Here is a 16561-nt window from a genome sequence, read left to right as displayed (position 1 = left end):
CCCTGTAAGTGTAATTTTTTGGGCTCTAAGAATTCAATTGAAACTGATGATTTTTCTATAAAGTAGCAGTAAAATGGGCATGTATAGTACGCACTGCATTGTTTGTATGCACTCTCCATGCTGTGTATAGTGCATGTAAATAAAATTCTTTGCATGCATGCCTGTGGATATGCCCCGTAGGAAAACTCCGTAGCCTGAGGTGTTTCAATGTTTATGCTATCCACTCTGTGTTTTAACACTGCCCCCATTACAAGGGCTGATCTGATCTGTATGGCGAAATGTCATGTAGCTTTTCTTCCTAGCAGTCGCAGATGTTGGCTTTGTGCCACTGCCGCCACCACCACCGCCGCCGCCCTCACCCTCAGCTGGGTCATAAACGACCACCATGCTGGTTTCCATTCGTGACAGCGTGTACATGCTGCTCTGGCGCGCAGGGTGCAGCCGTGTAGTGCGGAGTTCCAGCTCATCGTAGTTAGACACCTTGATGAATGGACACCAACGGAACACTCGCTTGAAGCCTGCCCGGAACCTGGTGTCAACGTGACATATAGGAGGACAGTTAGATGGAGGGGAACAGCAAACAGAAAGATGGATGGGGTGGAGGTTGTGGAAGGAGGGAAGGGAATGATGTAGTTAAATAGGCATGGTGATTCTGTTTAAGAATTGTATTGTTTGTCCTATCCACTGATATTATATTCACTTTTTTTTTATTATACTGTGGTAGCTGCAGTATAGTCCTTCAAATTGATGTGAGGCAGAAATCAACTATAGCACAGAGTTTCATGATCCCCTCAAGGTTTTAAGCTGTAATGATTGCTAATAGTTTGTCAAGTGTTTGTCTGTGTCTAGGTCTGGGCTGGATTCAAAATGAGAGCACCCTACTTAAGACTATAGAGATAAATGCTTCAGATCAACTTCTCAATGCACTGACAACAAACAGCTGAGGACACTTGAAGGCGTGATGGACAAAGAATCAATTATATTGAGATTTGTTCCACTGAAAATGATGCCATGGATCATTTTCACGTCCACCTATATGATGAACTCTAGAAATATGAATAAAAGAACAGCCATCCAGTCCTTTGTTTCTTTTTTTCGGCGGTTCTGGACAACTGAATATCCATATATGCCCATATATGGACATTTCGGTTGGAATCGGCTGTTCTGTACAACCGCTTATCCGAAAGACTCAACGGTGGGCTCGGGTCCTTGCCGATGCGGACTCGAGTGAGTCCCATATATGCACATGACCATATATGGGTATAGCGGTCGGATCTGTGGCTCTGGATAACCGGATCTCTATATATGCCTATATATGGGCATATCAGGTTTGTTTATGGTTATGTTTGAATCATAGTGACATGCCTACATATGGGCGTATCAGGTTTGTTTATGGTGATGTCTGAGTCAGAGTGACGTGGCCGTGGTCCGCCGGCCGGCCGGTCCTCCCAGTAGCCAATTTTAACATAGGATAGGATGTGCTCAGTTGGTAAATTTGGTAAATATCTGCATAATTCCCAATTTCTAACTATCATCCAACCACTCATTCTTCAATATACTGTAACTCTTCGGTTTTAAAGTTATTGATAACACAGTAACTCACCTGCCATTGAGGCAGCAGTAGATGATGGGGTTGTACATGGTGGAGCTCATGGCCAGCCACATAATTGACAGGTAAACCTGCTGGATGTACTTCCACTTGTTAAGTTGTTTGTTGAGGCCTGTCACTATGAAGTAGATGTGATAAGGTAGCCAGCAGAGTGCAAACGTCACCACTACGATGATCATCATCTTTACCACCTGTGAGAGATATAAGATAACAAATCAGCTTTATCTGAACTCAGTTCAACTCTCAACTCAAACTTTATTTATAGTGTGCATTTTAAATGGTCATGGTTGACCAAAGTGATGTACTGATTAATAGACAAAGTGATCAAATAAATTACGAACGAGAAAAACAATACATATAAGTGGAGAACAAAAAGAACAATGGTCTTTGGTAAAGAGCCAAAACATATCTATAGACTGGGTAGCTGTTCCAGAGCCTGGGGGCAGGCACGTCTGTTTTTTAGCCTGGATGTTGGACAACCAGCAGCAGCTGGTCAGCCAACCTTCGAGCTCTGGATGGGGTGTAACCATGAAGAAATGAAGCAAGGAACAGTGCAGCCCGCCCCGTTTAGAGCTTCAACAAACATTAAAAGCTTAAAATCAATTCTTTTTTTGTAATTCAAATGTTTATTTGTTTTTCAATATGGTACAAAATGTAACTTCAGTGGTACAAAGCAGCATACAGCATAAAACAACAGTACAGCCATTCCAAGAAATAAAAAACAAAATACAAAATAAATGCTGTCTAGCAATCCCAATATCAGGTTCATCTATGTTCTAAAACGGACATGTAGCCAGAGCCATGAGGCCAAAATTGGAGTTATGTGGTCACAACTTTTTTCCAGTAAGGAGGCGGGCAGCACCGGAATTTTGAACAAGCTACAGGTGCCTAAGGAACGACTGATCAATGCCAACATACAGGGGCATGGGCATCATGTCCTATCATGTCCAAATATGATTGTCTCCGCCAGAACGAAGGCGGCAGAGACTATGTTTTCGCCCCTGTCCGTACGTGCGTGCGTGCGTGCGTGCGTCTGCCTTTCTGTCTGTATGTAATCTCCGGAAAAGTTGGACTGATCGGCATGAAACTGTGCAAGCACACTCATTGGAGGCCAGAGCAGAACCTCTGACCCAAATCCTTCACATCGGCCCGTTATAGCGCCACCAGGAGGACAATTTTTGCAATTTATTTTGTATAATATTCCCACAGACTTTGTCCTAACACACATTATCTCTATAATCATGTGATCAAGACGGATCATATTCCATCCTGATTAGCTAATATTGGCTTCCAAAGTTAGCAGGAGTCGCCCGTTTTGAACAAAATGCCTCAAATCATGAACACAGCGTCCAATTGCCGTGAAACATTGCTGGTCCACATTAAGCTACCTGCCCTGGCAGAGACCTTTGCTCAGAGGAGCACATTTTTCTAGTTATTTCTATCTTACTTTCATTAAGATTAAGAAAATGTGTCCTTTAAGCAGCCCAGCAATGGCTATAGTCATTGCTTTTTGCTTTTAAAGACAGGTAACGGGATTCCGTCAGCGAAACTGAAAATCAATATCATGTTTGACAATGATTGATTCTAAGGGCAACATGTTCAGTAAAGAGATGATTAAGCTCAAAATGGAGACATAGGGACCCCCCGCAGGTAAGAGTGGCCTCAGTTGATGAAAATGCCCCTACTGCACAGAAAAGCTGTCAGGTTTAAAGTAGTACCTGTGATGCCTACACGCAGATGTGACTTATAGTCATTGGAATGCCTTCTGAGGGCAGCATTCAATCTGCTGCCTACACACTGTCTCTTGTCTTTGTTATCTCAATTTACAAAAGGTAGCCAGACTTCAATCTTAAAGATGGCACCTTGACAAGAAAGTCAGTACAAGTCTGTCAAAATCATCCACAATGCTGAGAAGACGCAGCATAAGCAGGGTTAGTGTGAGGTTAATCTGAGTTCCCAGAAGTTTTCGCCAGCTCTCGCATACAGACGGGAGGGGCGAGGAACTTCTGGGCAAGAGCCCTGGTATTTGTGGGCGGGATGTAACTTACGCTCAGAATCTGAGCGGACACGCCTCTTACCGGTCCGAGAGCTGTGCAACTCGTCTAAAAGGTCCGACGAGAGGCAAACAGCAGTACACAACAATGGCGGCCGCAATTTCTCGAGGGGAAATTGCTTCCCGTCACTCCTACATGCAACACCCACTGAATATGGATCCCGCCCCCTTTTCTTCATTGGCTGTTGATTTGAATCAAAACGCAGTGGCCGCGCGCGGCGCCCCTGCTGTCCAAGCTCGAGCCGATGCCTCCCAGACTAGTGTGAGGTTAGTGTTAGGTATAGGGAGGGTTAGCTAATGGGGCCAGTCAGACCAACGGGATGTCGGAATAATGGGTTGTCGGAATAATGACATGGCACCGCATTAGCATCCTCACAACACCCCTGTATCATTATCACACTACCATTCCAATTATCTCAGTGAGTGTTCAAGGCATTTCAGTGGAGGAAAAAGGAAAAGAACCGGATTGTCCCCAAATCAACTCCAGGGCTCAAATTAAAAGCATTTGCTCTTCCTGTATACTGAGCACAGACGTCAGAGGGTGCCGTCGTTTCTCTAGCAATGGAGCAAACATAACAAACCACATTTATAAAATGCTACTCAATCTGATCTCTACAAAGTGAAAGTATGCCTCAGCTTGAGTTTGGATGTACCAGTAATACATCTAATCAGTCCAGCCTGTCACGTGAACAGGCTTTTGTCCTTGCTCTGTAATTTTTTTTTTTTTAAAACAAGTCCGGAGTATGGACTTTATTCATCTCACTATACCTGAATTCCCCCACAGTGATCAAAAAGGTCCATCTTTCTACATATTGAATTCCAACCACTTCAGTCTTTTTGAGAGTTTCTTTAAAATAAAAAATTCATAGAGTCTGTATATTCAGACTATACGCAGCCAGAAGTTGTTGTTGTTTTTTGTTTTGTAATTAAACAACGAATATACTTTCCTACTGTTTTATTCCTTTATTCAGAGTGATTTTGAGCTGTAGCCTACCTGGCGGTTCTTGCACTTCAAATAGAGACATGATAAATGTAAAATACAGTATAATGCAATACAGCCTACTTCAGTTAATCTTGTTATTATTGACCAAATGACAAGACCTCTCCCTTCTCACGGAATACTACAAAATCATGGAGCGCGCACAAAAACAGAAGAGAATTTCACCCACTGCTTTACATCTGTAAAACTGTGATGTGTAATTTGTGCTCCCCCAATTCAAAATCAATGATAAAGTATGCGTATGCTTCTGGTGCTTCTACTGGTTCTACTAAGTGAAGACCCACCCTCGCTGCCCTTCCACTCAATAGCATTCATTCCGGTTGTTTTTCGGGACCAAAAATGTCTAGGTTCAGGATTTGAATTAGTTGAAATAGTGTCTTCAAAACGGGTCTGTAGAAACCAATGGGTGATGTTGCGGCTCCCTTCGTACATATTTTTCTTTCTTTGACTATGGATGTGACAAATAAAACTGATTCTGATTCTAGAGCTTAAGGTATTCAGACTGGTGCACTACTAGACAATTACATTTTGGACTTAAGAAAAGTTTCATAACAAACTAGAAAAAGTGCTCCTCGGAGCACAGGTCTCCGCCAGGTCAGGTAGGTTATTGTGGCCTCCTGGTGGCGCTATAATAGGCCAATGTGGAAAGGGTGGCATTTCTTCTTAGGCCTTTCAATGGGATGACACTGCATTCATGATTTGAGGCATTTTGTTCCAAAAATGTGTTTTGCTAAATTAGACCTGCTGGTGGCGCTATAAAGGCCAATGTGAATGTGAAAAGGGGCGCATTTCTTCCTCGGCCTAGTGGGAATCTGCATGCAAACTTTCACGGAAATTGCACACTGCATTCATGTTTTGAGGCATTTTGTTTAAAACTGACCAATCCTGCAAACTTTGGAGGCCACTGTAAGCCAAATAGGATGGAATATGAAATATCGGACAGATCCATCAGAATCACATGACTATGGAGATGCAGTGTACCAATTTGCGTGTTTTTTGGACATAATCTGAAGGAATAATCTCCAAAAATGTATTTTACATAAATCGGCCTCCTGGTGGCGCTGTAAAAAGCAGATGTGAAAAATGCAGTCCAATGTTTTTCCTTGGCCTCTAGGGAGTGTGCGTGCAAAGTTTCACGCAGATCGGTGCAGTTATAGTTAAAAATGCAAATCGGCCAGTTATAGCGCCACCATGAGGCTGATTTGAAAATGTTGAAGTGGCATTTCTTCCTCGGCCTAGTGGGAATGTGCGTGTGCAATTTTATGGAAATGGCAAGCTGCGTTCATGATTGGAGGCAGTTTGTTCAAAACGGACCAATCCTGCAAACTTTGGAAGCCAACCTTAGCCAATGAGGATGCAATATGGGAAATCGGACAGATCCGGGTTGATCACATGACTATAGAGATACTGTGTACCGATTTGCATGACGTTTGGTTAAAAGCTGTAGGTGTAATGAGAAAAAATGGGTTTTGCACAAATCGGCCTCCTGGTGGCGCTATAACAGGCCCATGTGAAAAATGTGGGGCAGAGGTTCTGAATTGGCATCCAGGGAGTGGGTGTGCACAGTTTCGCAGCGACCGGGCCAACGGTGCCGGAGATTAGCTGTTAACACACAGACAGGACACACACACACACACACACACACACGGACGGACGGACGGACGGAGGGTAAAACATACTCTCTCGCCATGCCTTTCGGCCTGGCGGAGACAATGAATCAACAGCCATCATCTCAATACGTGTGGTGGTGACATCACTTGCACAAAAAACAAGGGTCACTGTTTGCCAACTGTTTCTTTACAATAGCAAACTTTAACATTTAAACAATTTGAATGGCATTTCTGCTTGGCCATTTAGAGCATGGAGAAGGATGGGAGAGAAGGGAGAGGACATGTCAAAGGTTGTGAGCTGCTTTCAAACTCAAATGTCATGCAGAGAATGATAATAACTTGCACTGTTTGCACTGGACCTTTTTTGAATATCCAGGGTGTTTTCCTGGCACATACACACATAACTTTGTGATACAATCCATGTTGCAATGTCTACACATTTCATTCCGCACCTGAACAAAGACAGATTGATAGACCTTTATTGATCCAGGGGGAAATTCAGTTGTCATAGTAGCACCACTAGGCATGAAACACAGATACAGAGAGATACAAATATTACTGTAACAATAAAAAATAAGATTGACATGTGAAAATTATAAAAGAAAAGAGTCTGGCCGCCTGTACTTATAAGTACTAAGTAACATTTAAGAGATCAGTGATTCAACATAAGATCCATTATTGTAAAGAATACACTGCACACACACACACACACACACACACACACACACACACACACACACACACACACACACACACACACACACACACACACACACACACACACACACACACACACACACACACACACACACACACACACGTCGCACGCTACCCGTCGAGAGGAGATTTTAAACAATGGGAAAAAGAGAAAATGATGATTCTACCACTGTGTAACTCTAAAAGCAGTGACTAGCCACTGTATGGTGTTATACCAAAAGTGGTGTATTCAAACCACCTACTGAATGTCTTAATCCAATCAGCGCCAAGAGTCCTGCGTAGGCCCGCCCCTTTGGGGCTTAAAATTAATAACAAAGTCTGAACCGCAAAGCACAGCTTCCACAGGAGCCTTGAACACATCCTCATATTTGTTGATCCGTTGCTCTCAGTGTTGCAATGCTGATTTGGTATGTGGTTGCATTGTATTTTATGACGTGACGCTCACGTCGCTTAACACCTACAACAGGTCACACAATGGACAATTGATATGCATCTAGGCTCATTTCTATGTTAATTTATCTGGCGTGAGTCGGGAGCCTTTGTAAACTTTGTTGAGGTGTGAATTTAAAGTAGTTTTAAATCTATGCGTGTGCCTGCACGTGCTCCTGGTAAAATAGGTTCCTGCACGGCGTCCAAGGCCGTCCCATGAGCATTGCACCCCGGTTGCTCTCTGGTTAGAGCTCCACACTGCGCGTGTTCCGTATGGTGTAATATGGTGAAATGCATGAGCCCTATAGGCGTTCAGAGGTTTCTCCCGACAGGAGAGGATGGCGATTAGTATTCACAATCTCGAACGACAGCTTGTACTTCTGCCCGATAACTACACAGTCATGTCAAACAGTTCCATAGAGCACAATGACTCACCCGAATACGGCCTCAGCTTAGCATCGCTCGGGACGTAGTGGTGCTTTTGGTGCCAGCCTCATTTTGTTCTCATAGCTCATAACATCACAAGTGGCAGTCCAATTGACACCTCTGTGCCTTGCCGTGCATCCGTAATGTGATAAACCATTTTTCCCCCTATCTTTTACTGGCCCATTTGTCTCATGCATGTACGTGTATTTATCTTCAACACTGTACGCACTCTGAATCCTCAGCTGAATCTTCCACACAGTGCAGCTTCTTTTCATTGTATCTTTTTTTGCTCTTCATAAAAACTTTTGCAAAGTGATTATTTGTTGTCTCCGAGGCGAGAGAGTATTTACCCTCCGTCCGTCCGTCCGTCCGTCCGTGTGTCCGTCCGTCCGTCGGTCCGTCCGTCCTGTCCGCGTGTTACCACCAAATCTTCGGCACTGTTGGCCCGGTCGCTGCGAAACTGTGTACACACACTCCCTGGATGCCAATTCAGAACCTCTGCCTCAAATTTCTTACATGGGCCTGTTATAGCGCCACCAGGAGGCCGATTTGTGCAAAACCCATTGTTTCACATTACTCCTACAGTGTTTAACCAAACGTCATGCAAATCGGTACACAGTATCTCTATAGTCATGTGATCAACCCTGATCTGTCCGATTTCCCATATTCCATCCTCATTGGTTAAGGTTGCCATCCAAAGTTTGCAGGATTGGTCCGTTTTGAACAAACTGCCTCAAACCATGAAGGCAGCTTGCGATTTCCGTGAAATTTCACACGCACATTCCCACTAGGCCGAGGAAGAAATGCCACCTTTTTTACATTGGCCTGTTATAGCGCCACCAGCAGGTCTAATTTAGCAAAACACATTTTTGGAACAAAATGCCTGAAATCATGCATGCTGTGTCTGATTGCCCTGAAAGACCTAAGAATAAATGGCACCATTCTCACATTGGCCTATTATAGCGCCACCAGGAGGCCAGAATAACGTACCTGACCTGGCGGAGACCTGTGCTCCGAGGAGCACTTTTTCTAGTTCCACATGATTTACATTGCTTTCCATAGGCCGGACAGCGTTCTCTGCCTCTTGCATGTGCATTGCCACAATATCGGCATGTACAGTACTGTCTGAGTCTGTGACTGTGGATGAATTGCTCTGTTTCCATTGGTTTGGTCTGAACCTCATGAACAGCCTGTTCAGCTGCACGGCACATTTCTATAGCAGAGATTAGTTTGAGATCTTTCTCCCTAAACAGCCTGTGTCTAGTGCCCTCGTTTGCAACGCCCAGTTCAATCTTTTCATGAATCATTTCATCTCTCAGTTCCCCATAGTCACATGTGACTGCTTTCTCTCTTTGTCTGGTAACAAAATTGTCTATAGACTCCCCGTCCTCTTGAAGACCTTTCGTAGATCATTTCTTTTGCAGCCTTAAAATATTTCTCCAAAGCATTCATAATAGATGCGGGATCGTCTTCCTCCCGCGCTGTGAGATTCAGATTGTGTCGGTAGATGTGCCGACATTCACCTCCCAACACTTCTCAGAGTTGCCCCTTGAACGTTCTTTGACCTGTCCTGTAGACCAGTGCGTAATCTTCATATTCTTCTCGAAATACATCCCAATTGTTGCTCCATTCTACAGTGAAGCTCATCTGAGCCGGTGGTGGGGAGCTAGCCATGCAAGGTAGCGAGTGTTGTATAGATGCAGCAGCACTCAGGCTAGTATCCTTTTTCGCCTGTAACATACTAATACTCAACTGGCTGGCTGACTAATTAAAAACAACAAACGCATTTTAAGCCCCACTTCTGTCACCATGTTTCAGCATGCTATTAACGCTCAAATAAAGACAGACACAGTACTGGCATTCAGCATGTATTTTAAATCCTGTGCCAACATTACAGTCATCACAACAGTGATGGCCTATCTCATCGATCTAGGCCCCGTAACAGTGATCACCTTTAAAACTTGATAGGCACCCAGGTGGTCTCAAAGGCAAAGGCTAAAATGTCATTTAGATAGCATTATGTAGACAGATGCCAGGTTCATTTGTAGACCTGGCATCCTAAAGTGTGTATAATTTCAATTATACATTTTTGGATATTATACTGTTTAGACTGATGATAGGTTCTTGGTTTACCTATGATCCTAGATCACTACTTCTATGCATTTGATGTATTACCTCGCATTTACCTGCTTGGTGTAAATCTGTCTGGATTAAGAGCGTCTGCTAAATGCCTAAATTGAAAATTGAAATCATATAACAATGGATTTTCTCCTACAAGGTATGAGAAAGAGAAGTGGCTGCTGTGATGCACGTTGGTCAGGCTTTGTTCCGCTAATACATTCTGTTCCACCCTGGAGCACAATTCTGATAGTAATCATTGCTATAAGGGGCGTGAAACTCATTTCGGGGTGTGGGTACTCACATTGTGCCAAAGGAGACTTGATGAGGGCCATGAACAGTTGTCGACACGCTCACGCACATTCACATGCACAGCTGTCACTTGGCTTTGTTGTCTCAGTCACTGCTATAACTACAGTAGCCTATATCACTTTACACATTTTTGTTTATTAATTGTTGACTTGAATTCATTATTAGTATACAGTTGTAGGCTACAAGAAATTGGGTATGTAAGCTGGTGAAAAAAACTATGCAATTGTTGTTTAAGGAGCCCCAATGAACCATTTAAAAATAGAACAATTCGATTCCAAATACTGTCTGTCCCCACTAATTTATAAATTATAAAATATATAAATATATACATATATAAATATTAAAATTGGCTTAAGGGAGGACCGGGCCGGCGGACCACGTCATCACACTCATGTCACTAAGACTCAGCCATAACCATATAAGGAGTCCCCAATGCAGCTACGCCCAAATATGGAGTGTGTTGTCTAACCTCAATGTGTCGTCATGGCATCAAGCGCAAACAAATCATATATGGGTACAAAAGGGGGATCCATTATGGACAAGGGACAAGGACTGACACATACAGAGATCTCATATATTGGCATAAAAGGGACACAGACGGGTACAACGGGTACTCTGACAAAGCCCCCCAAACTATGACTCAGACATATTGGTCAGATCGGCGGTGCGACGTAGGTGTGAGGGCCACGTAGCGCCCCAAACTCTACACGGCCTGGACCTCTAGTAAATGGCTACACAACCTTTTTCACATGTGAACTCAGTCTTTTTTATTGAAGTGATGACCAATAACGGAATAAGGATAAGGATAATAAGGAATATTCAGTCAATGTCAATGAATCGCAATAGTATGACTCAATACTTCATAAAATAATCCCTTTAAAACAACCTAAAACACACAAATTAGCTTTTTATTATTAGAGTTTTTTTTAAATAGCCAAAATGGTATATTTACATGGGTAGCCAGCATGCAATTTTGATCTTTTCTTTTTCACTTGCTGCTTCCAGACACCAGACATTTCTTTGCTTTAGTCTGAGCAATTATAGAGTGCAGTTTGGATATTCCGGTCCCGGTAGAATGCATCCAGATTTGTTTTCTTTCATTTCTAGCTATGCTGGCAGCTAGTAGTAGTAGTAGTTTTATTTTGGTCATTAAAAGAAAGTTAATACAAAGCCTTAATTTGTTATCATTGGAAACATAGACCAAAAGAGTGTAGGCTGAAACCTTAGCTTATTGTGAGCCGTTTAACCTTTGAATAACTATCATAGGTAAGAAAATATAACAAAACACCAAAAAGAACTAACAAATAAGCAAACGAGAAAAACAAAACAAGCAAACACACAAAGGCAAAGAAACAACAAAACAATATAAACAACAAAATCACAACAACAAATCATTTGGATTTTCTAAAATATATAATATTAGTCAAGTATATTCTATGTCATAGTAAAATAATATTATGGCATATAATATATATAAAATATATGTCATATCATTCCAATGTTCTATATCTATCTATTATGTTAGATCTGTACATCTTTTTAAATTTGTTTATTGAGCTACAATTGTTTTGTTCATCATCTAAGCTATTAGATGATGAGTGTGTGTGTGTGTGTGTGTGTGTGTGTGTGTGTGTGTGTGTGTGTGTGTGTGTTTGTGCGAGAGAGAGAGAGAGAGAGAGAGAGAGAGAGAGAGAGAGAGAGAGAGAGAGAGAGAGAGAGAGAGAGAGAGAGAGATTACATTGTTAAGTGAATTTTGTAACTCTAGAAATTATATTAACAACTGAGTGGATTACACAGCTTTACCATGCTCTTCTTAATTGGAAAAAAAACTGCTACATTACTCGCTCTGTAAGGGCAGCAAAAATGTTTCTTCTATCTCTTCATGTTAGGCCTATCCCTGTGTGAGCTACATGCCTGCAACGAGTAGCATGGATAGAGTGTTTAATAGACTGCAGAGAGCAAGTTGAGTACCGCCAATCAGTGCTGGGAGAGAGGGAGCCTCTCTGCACTGTAGCCATTAACAGGCTGTCAGCGGGAGCACTGAGCAGGGGGGGGGGGAATCGAGGTTGAGTTGGTTTGGACATGTGAAAAGGAGGGATGGCGCAGGGCTAGAGCAATGTTCCAGCTTTTATGGGGTTCGCAACAAGAGAGAGACAAAAGGGGAAATGATGTATCGGCCTACTGAAAAGGGGGGAAAGCAGTGTCAGAATGAGGTACTGAGCTGGAAACCTTGTTTTAACAGCGATTGTTTTAATCTCAAGATTGTTTAAGTCCCAGGTTTTGGGTGGGACAAACAATCTCAAGCAGATTTGGGAAAAGACTCCCCCTAGACACACCACATGCCGAGACATGTGGTGAACAGGAGTATTGTTGAGAAGAGCCTGTCACCACAGACGACTAGGCTAGTGCCAGTAGGAGTTTTAATCGAAAACCCAGTGGCGTGCACAGACATTTTGAGGGGCAGGTGCTCAGGTAAATTACACTTTTTTTTGTTTACTTGGTCTGCTCTTTTTTTCCCTCTACACCTATACCTCTTTGCCAAAAATAGCCGATCTACAAGCCCACAACGCCTCGCAGCGCGAGGCGTTGTGGGCTTGTAGATCTGCTATTTTTGGCTAAAGTTCTCCTCAGAAAAGGGATGCTAGGTTTCGAGTGGTTACGGTAAAAAGAAAAATCATATCACATAAAGATTTGGCGGACCCCCTGTAGTAACTCTGAGGACCCCCTAGGGGTCCCGGACCCCCTGTTGAAGACCCCTGCTGTAAACTAAAAAAAAACGTTTTTTTTTTTTCTTTTCAAAAGGGCACTTCTGGTCAAGAGGGCAAAGGGCCGGTGCTCTAGGGCCACCTAGAGTCTATCTGTGCACGTCCCTGCGAAAACCAGTGTGTCCAAGTCTGGAAAAATGTAAACTCCCAATACCTGTTAAATGTGCATAAAGATGTGGCCTGGAGTTCAGTACACAACTGCCTCTCCCCCAGGGCCTTTCTGCATGGGAGGAGATGCTCCAGAAGCAGTAAATGTCCCAGAGTGAACTGTAATATGGACAAAACTGTTAACCACTTACTCTGGTCCTGTCCACACTCTCAGAGGACCCTGGCTGATTGACCTCTATACAGGGACCTCACCGCTAGTGATGCCATCTATGGCGACCTCCACTATAAAGAGTTTGAGAAATGGGCAAGATGGTGGGCAGTAATTAACTGCTTAAAAGAGCAGGAATGTACTTGTTTTTAAAAAGTTCAGCATGCCACCTGAATCAGAACAGACGTACTACAGAGATTCTGTGCATTTATTGTAAGATTATTATTATTATTAATGAATGAATGAATGAATTAATAGCATATCTGCAAGCTCAGAATGCTCACAATGCATTGTGAGCTCATAGATTGGCTATTTGAGATATTTTCTTTAGTGGTTAAATGTCCAGAAAAAACAATATTTTAAGTGAAAATAACAATCAGTCAGAGAATTTGTTTCTGGTGTAGTAACGTGACAACAGTTGTGTTTGACATGACACCAAGTAGCTAAGTAGCTGACATAATGTTGAGATCTGCGTAAGACTTCTGTAGTCCTTGCTGGCTAGATAACTTCTTTATATAATGAGTACTTTGAATAAGCACACTGGCTGACATGAGTATGTGTCAGTTCTTCATGCTGGCCAAGCAGACATTAAAATACAAGTCAATTAAATAAATACTGTGTTGTAAAGATAGAATGACATTCACTTAGTGTTCTTGTGTTTTGGTTGCAACAAGCATCCATATTTGGTCTGCCATACAACTGTATGCAAGCTATACATTTCACATTGTGTATATACAACATATATTTTACATGAGCCTGGTTTATGAAACATTTACTGTAGGAGTCTGTTTTAACACCCACCAGAGACATATTAGCTGATCTACAGTATATACAGATTGGGAAACTGTGAAATTATTCCCAAATATTCCGATTTATTTTCTTATTTTAACCATAACCAGGATATCAAGTGTATTTTCAATTATTGGCTACAATAATAGAAACAGGTGGTACACAGGACTGTTGAGTGATTTCCAACAAGCACTTCCAAACGCCAACGCTCCATGCTGCTCAATGTTTTGCCACTTAGTCTAGATGAGGTGGGTGTGTCCCGGTGGAAAAGTGACGCATGTGCATACTCACTATTGCTTCACAGTATGGGAAGACGCCTATGAGAAAACCCTGCTGTCTTCATGTCAACTACCTACAGGGTTTAATGAATGTGGCAGCAGGCCATCGGCTGCTTCAGCGTATCCAGCAACATAGTGAAACGGTCATTAATTAGGTGTCAGTAATCAAGTTTGAGTGTGATTATTACTGTACCTTTCTAACTGAAAGTGTGTGTGTCTGTGAGTGAGTGAGTGAGTGAGTGAGTGAGTGAGTGAGTGAGTGAGTGAGTGAGTGAGCGAACGAGCGAACGAGCGAGAGTGAGACGCTTCATCCAATATTTTGACCATTGAAAGGATATATTGAAGTGAGACATGAATTCCAGTTGTGCATAAGGCAAACCAATCCAACCTCTCCCCAGGTAAACCCAACAACATCTATATAACATAAATGGAATGTCTGACCACAAATGCTAAGAATGTTATTTAAATAGTATGTTGTTTAGACAGTTGCTAAGTTTGATATTTACCTGGTATCCTACCTTCTTTGAAGCACTAAATTGTTTACTTTGCACTCTACGTATTTGACTATTTACCCTCCCGTTTGTTGACCAGGGTTCAAACCATTTACATTGATTTTGCACTTTTAAGTCACCCGGGATAAGAGTGTCTGCTAAATACCTAAATTGCAATTGTAGGTAAGGTGCACATTAGTCTATTTGGACAGAGATTTTCACTGTTGATGTCAGCAAAAAAAAAAAAAATCTGTCTAGCCTTGTGTCTCTTCTATTGCAAATGTACAGTAATGGCTGTACTGGCACAACTAACAACAAGGTATTACAGATGATGATCCATAACTGACACTGTTGTTTATAATTTCACTGCGGTGTCATTTGCTTGTGTCATTAACTGAAGCTGCCAAATGGAACATCCTGCAGAGCTGTTTGGACTGGAACGTTACTTTTGTTCTTTGGGCCCGCCTCACTGCTTCACTGCAAAATCCTGAGTATTATGGGTCCATTCGGTTCCATTAGTACACTCCCTGAGTTAAATGACGAGTACAGATTTGACAGTGTAGCCTCCTATCAGGGTGGCCAGATGTGTTTCACACATAGGACTAAATATATATATGATATACCTGCCAGTGATATCTGGCTCACAAAGCTATATATACAATAGGTGCTGTCATCTTATCTGTCATCCGGGTAAAAGGCAAGGAAGGGAAGAAGAGATGGGTATGGGTTTAAGATATTGCTAATGCAATGGTCTACCTATGAATATTGATGTAAGCAATGGTCTGGCAAGGAATGAAAGAACAGTGGGGGGTTACAGAACAAAGAGAAACTTTCGCATAGTTTACGATTCATGTCAGGTTTTCTTTGAGAACATTCTTGAGAGGGAATATTGTGTGTGTGTGTGTGTGTGTGTGTGTGTGTGTGTGTGTGTGTGTGTGTGTGTGTGTGTGTGTGTGTGTGTGTGTGTGTGTGTGTGTGTGTGTGCTGTACATGTGTGCTCGCGCATCTGCGCGCTTGCTCATCTGCGTGCTCGCGCATCTGCTTTAAGTAAAAGCATAAGCAACTAGAAAAAGTGCTCCTCGGAGCACAGGTCTCCGCCAGGTCAGGTAGGCTATTGTGGCCTCCTGGTGGCGCTATAATAGGCCAACGTGAAAAGGTTGCCATTTCTTCTTAGGCCTTGCACGACGATCGGACACTGACTGCATTCATGATTTGAGGCATTTTGTTAAAAACATGTTTCGCTAAATTAGACCTGTTGGTGGCGCTATAACAGGCCAATGTTAAAAGGGTGGCATTTGTTCCTCAACATAGTGTGAATGTGCGTGCAAAGTTTGAGCGCAATTGGACGGTGCGTTCATGATTTGCGGAATTTTGTTCAAAACAAGCCAATAATGCAAACTTTAGATGTTAATCTTAGCCAATCAGTATGGCATATGAAAAATCAAACATCCGTCGTGATCACATGACTATAGAGGTCATGTGTACCGATTTGCGTCAAATTTGGATAACATTGGAAGGAGTAGTATAAAATAATGTGTTTTACATAAGTCGGCCTGCTGGTGGCGCTATAAAAGGAAGATGTGAAAAATGCAGGGCAAAGTTTTTTCCTTGACCTATAGGGAGTGTGCATACAAAGTTTTACACAGAT

General features: G+C 42.4%; 1 protein-coding gene across 1 annotated transcript in view; it reads right to left on the bottom strand.

The window, feature by feature from the left end:
• Positions 1-216: 216 nt before the first annotated feature.
• tacr3a (tachykinin receptor 3a) overlaps positions 217-16561 on the bottom strand; it is a gene marked incomplete at both ends in the record, with an annotated part of 42715 nt that continues 26370 nt past the window's right edge. The window contains 2 exons of the mRNA XM_084070676.1: positions 217-529; positions 1604-1800. Coding sequence (XP_083926802.1) covers positions 217-529; positions 1604-1800 — 510 coding nt within the window. The remainder of the gene's footprint in view (positions 530-1603; positions 1801-16561) is intronic.

The sequence above is a fragment of the Gymnoscopelus microlampas genome (genome assembly GCF_963454915.1).
Source record: "Gymnoscopelus microlampas genome assembly, chromosome: 2".
In the NCBI taxonomy this organism is placed as follows: Eukaryota; Metazoa; Chordata; class Actinopteri; order Myctophiformes; family Myctophidae; genus Gymnoscopelus; species Gymnoscopelus microlampas.
Note: the sequence above shows the minus strand (reverse complement) of the source record. Positions and strands in the feature narration are given on the sequence as shown.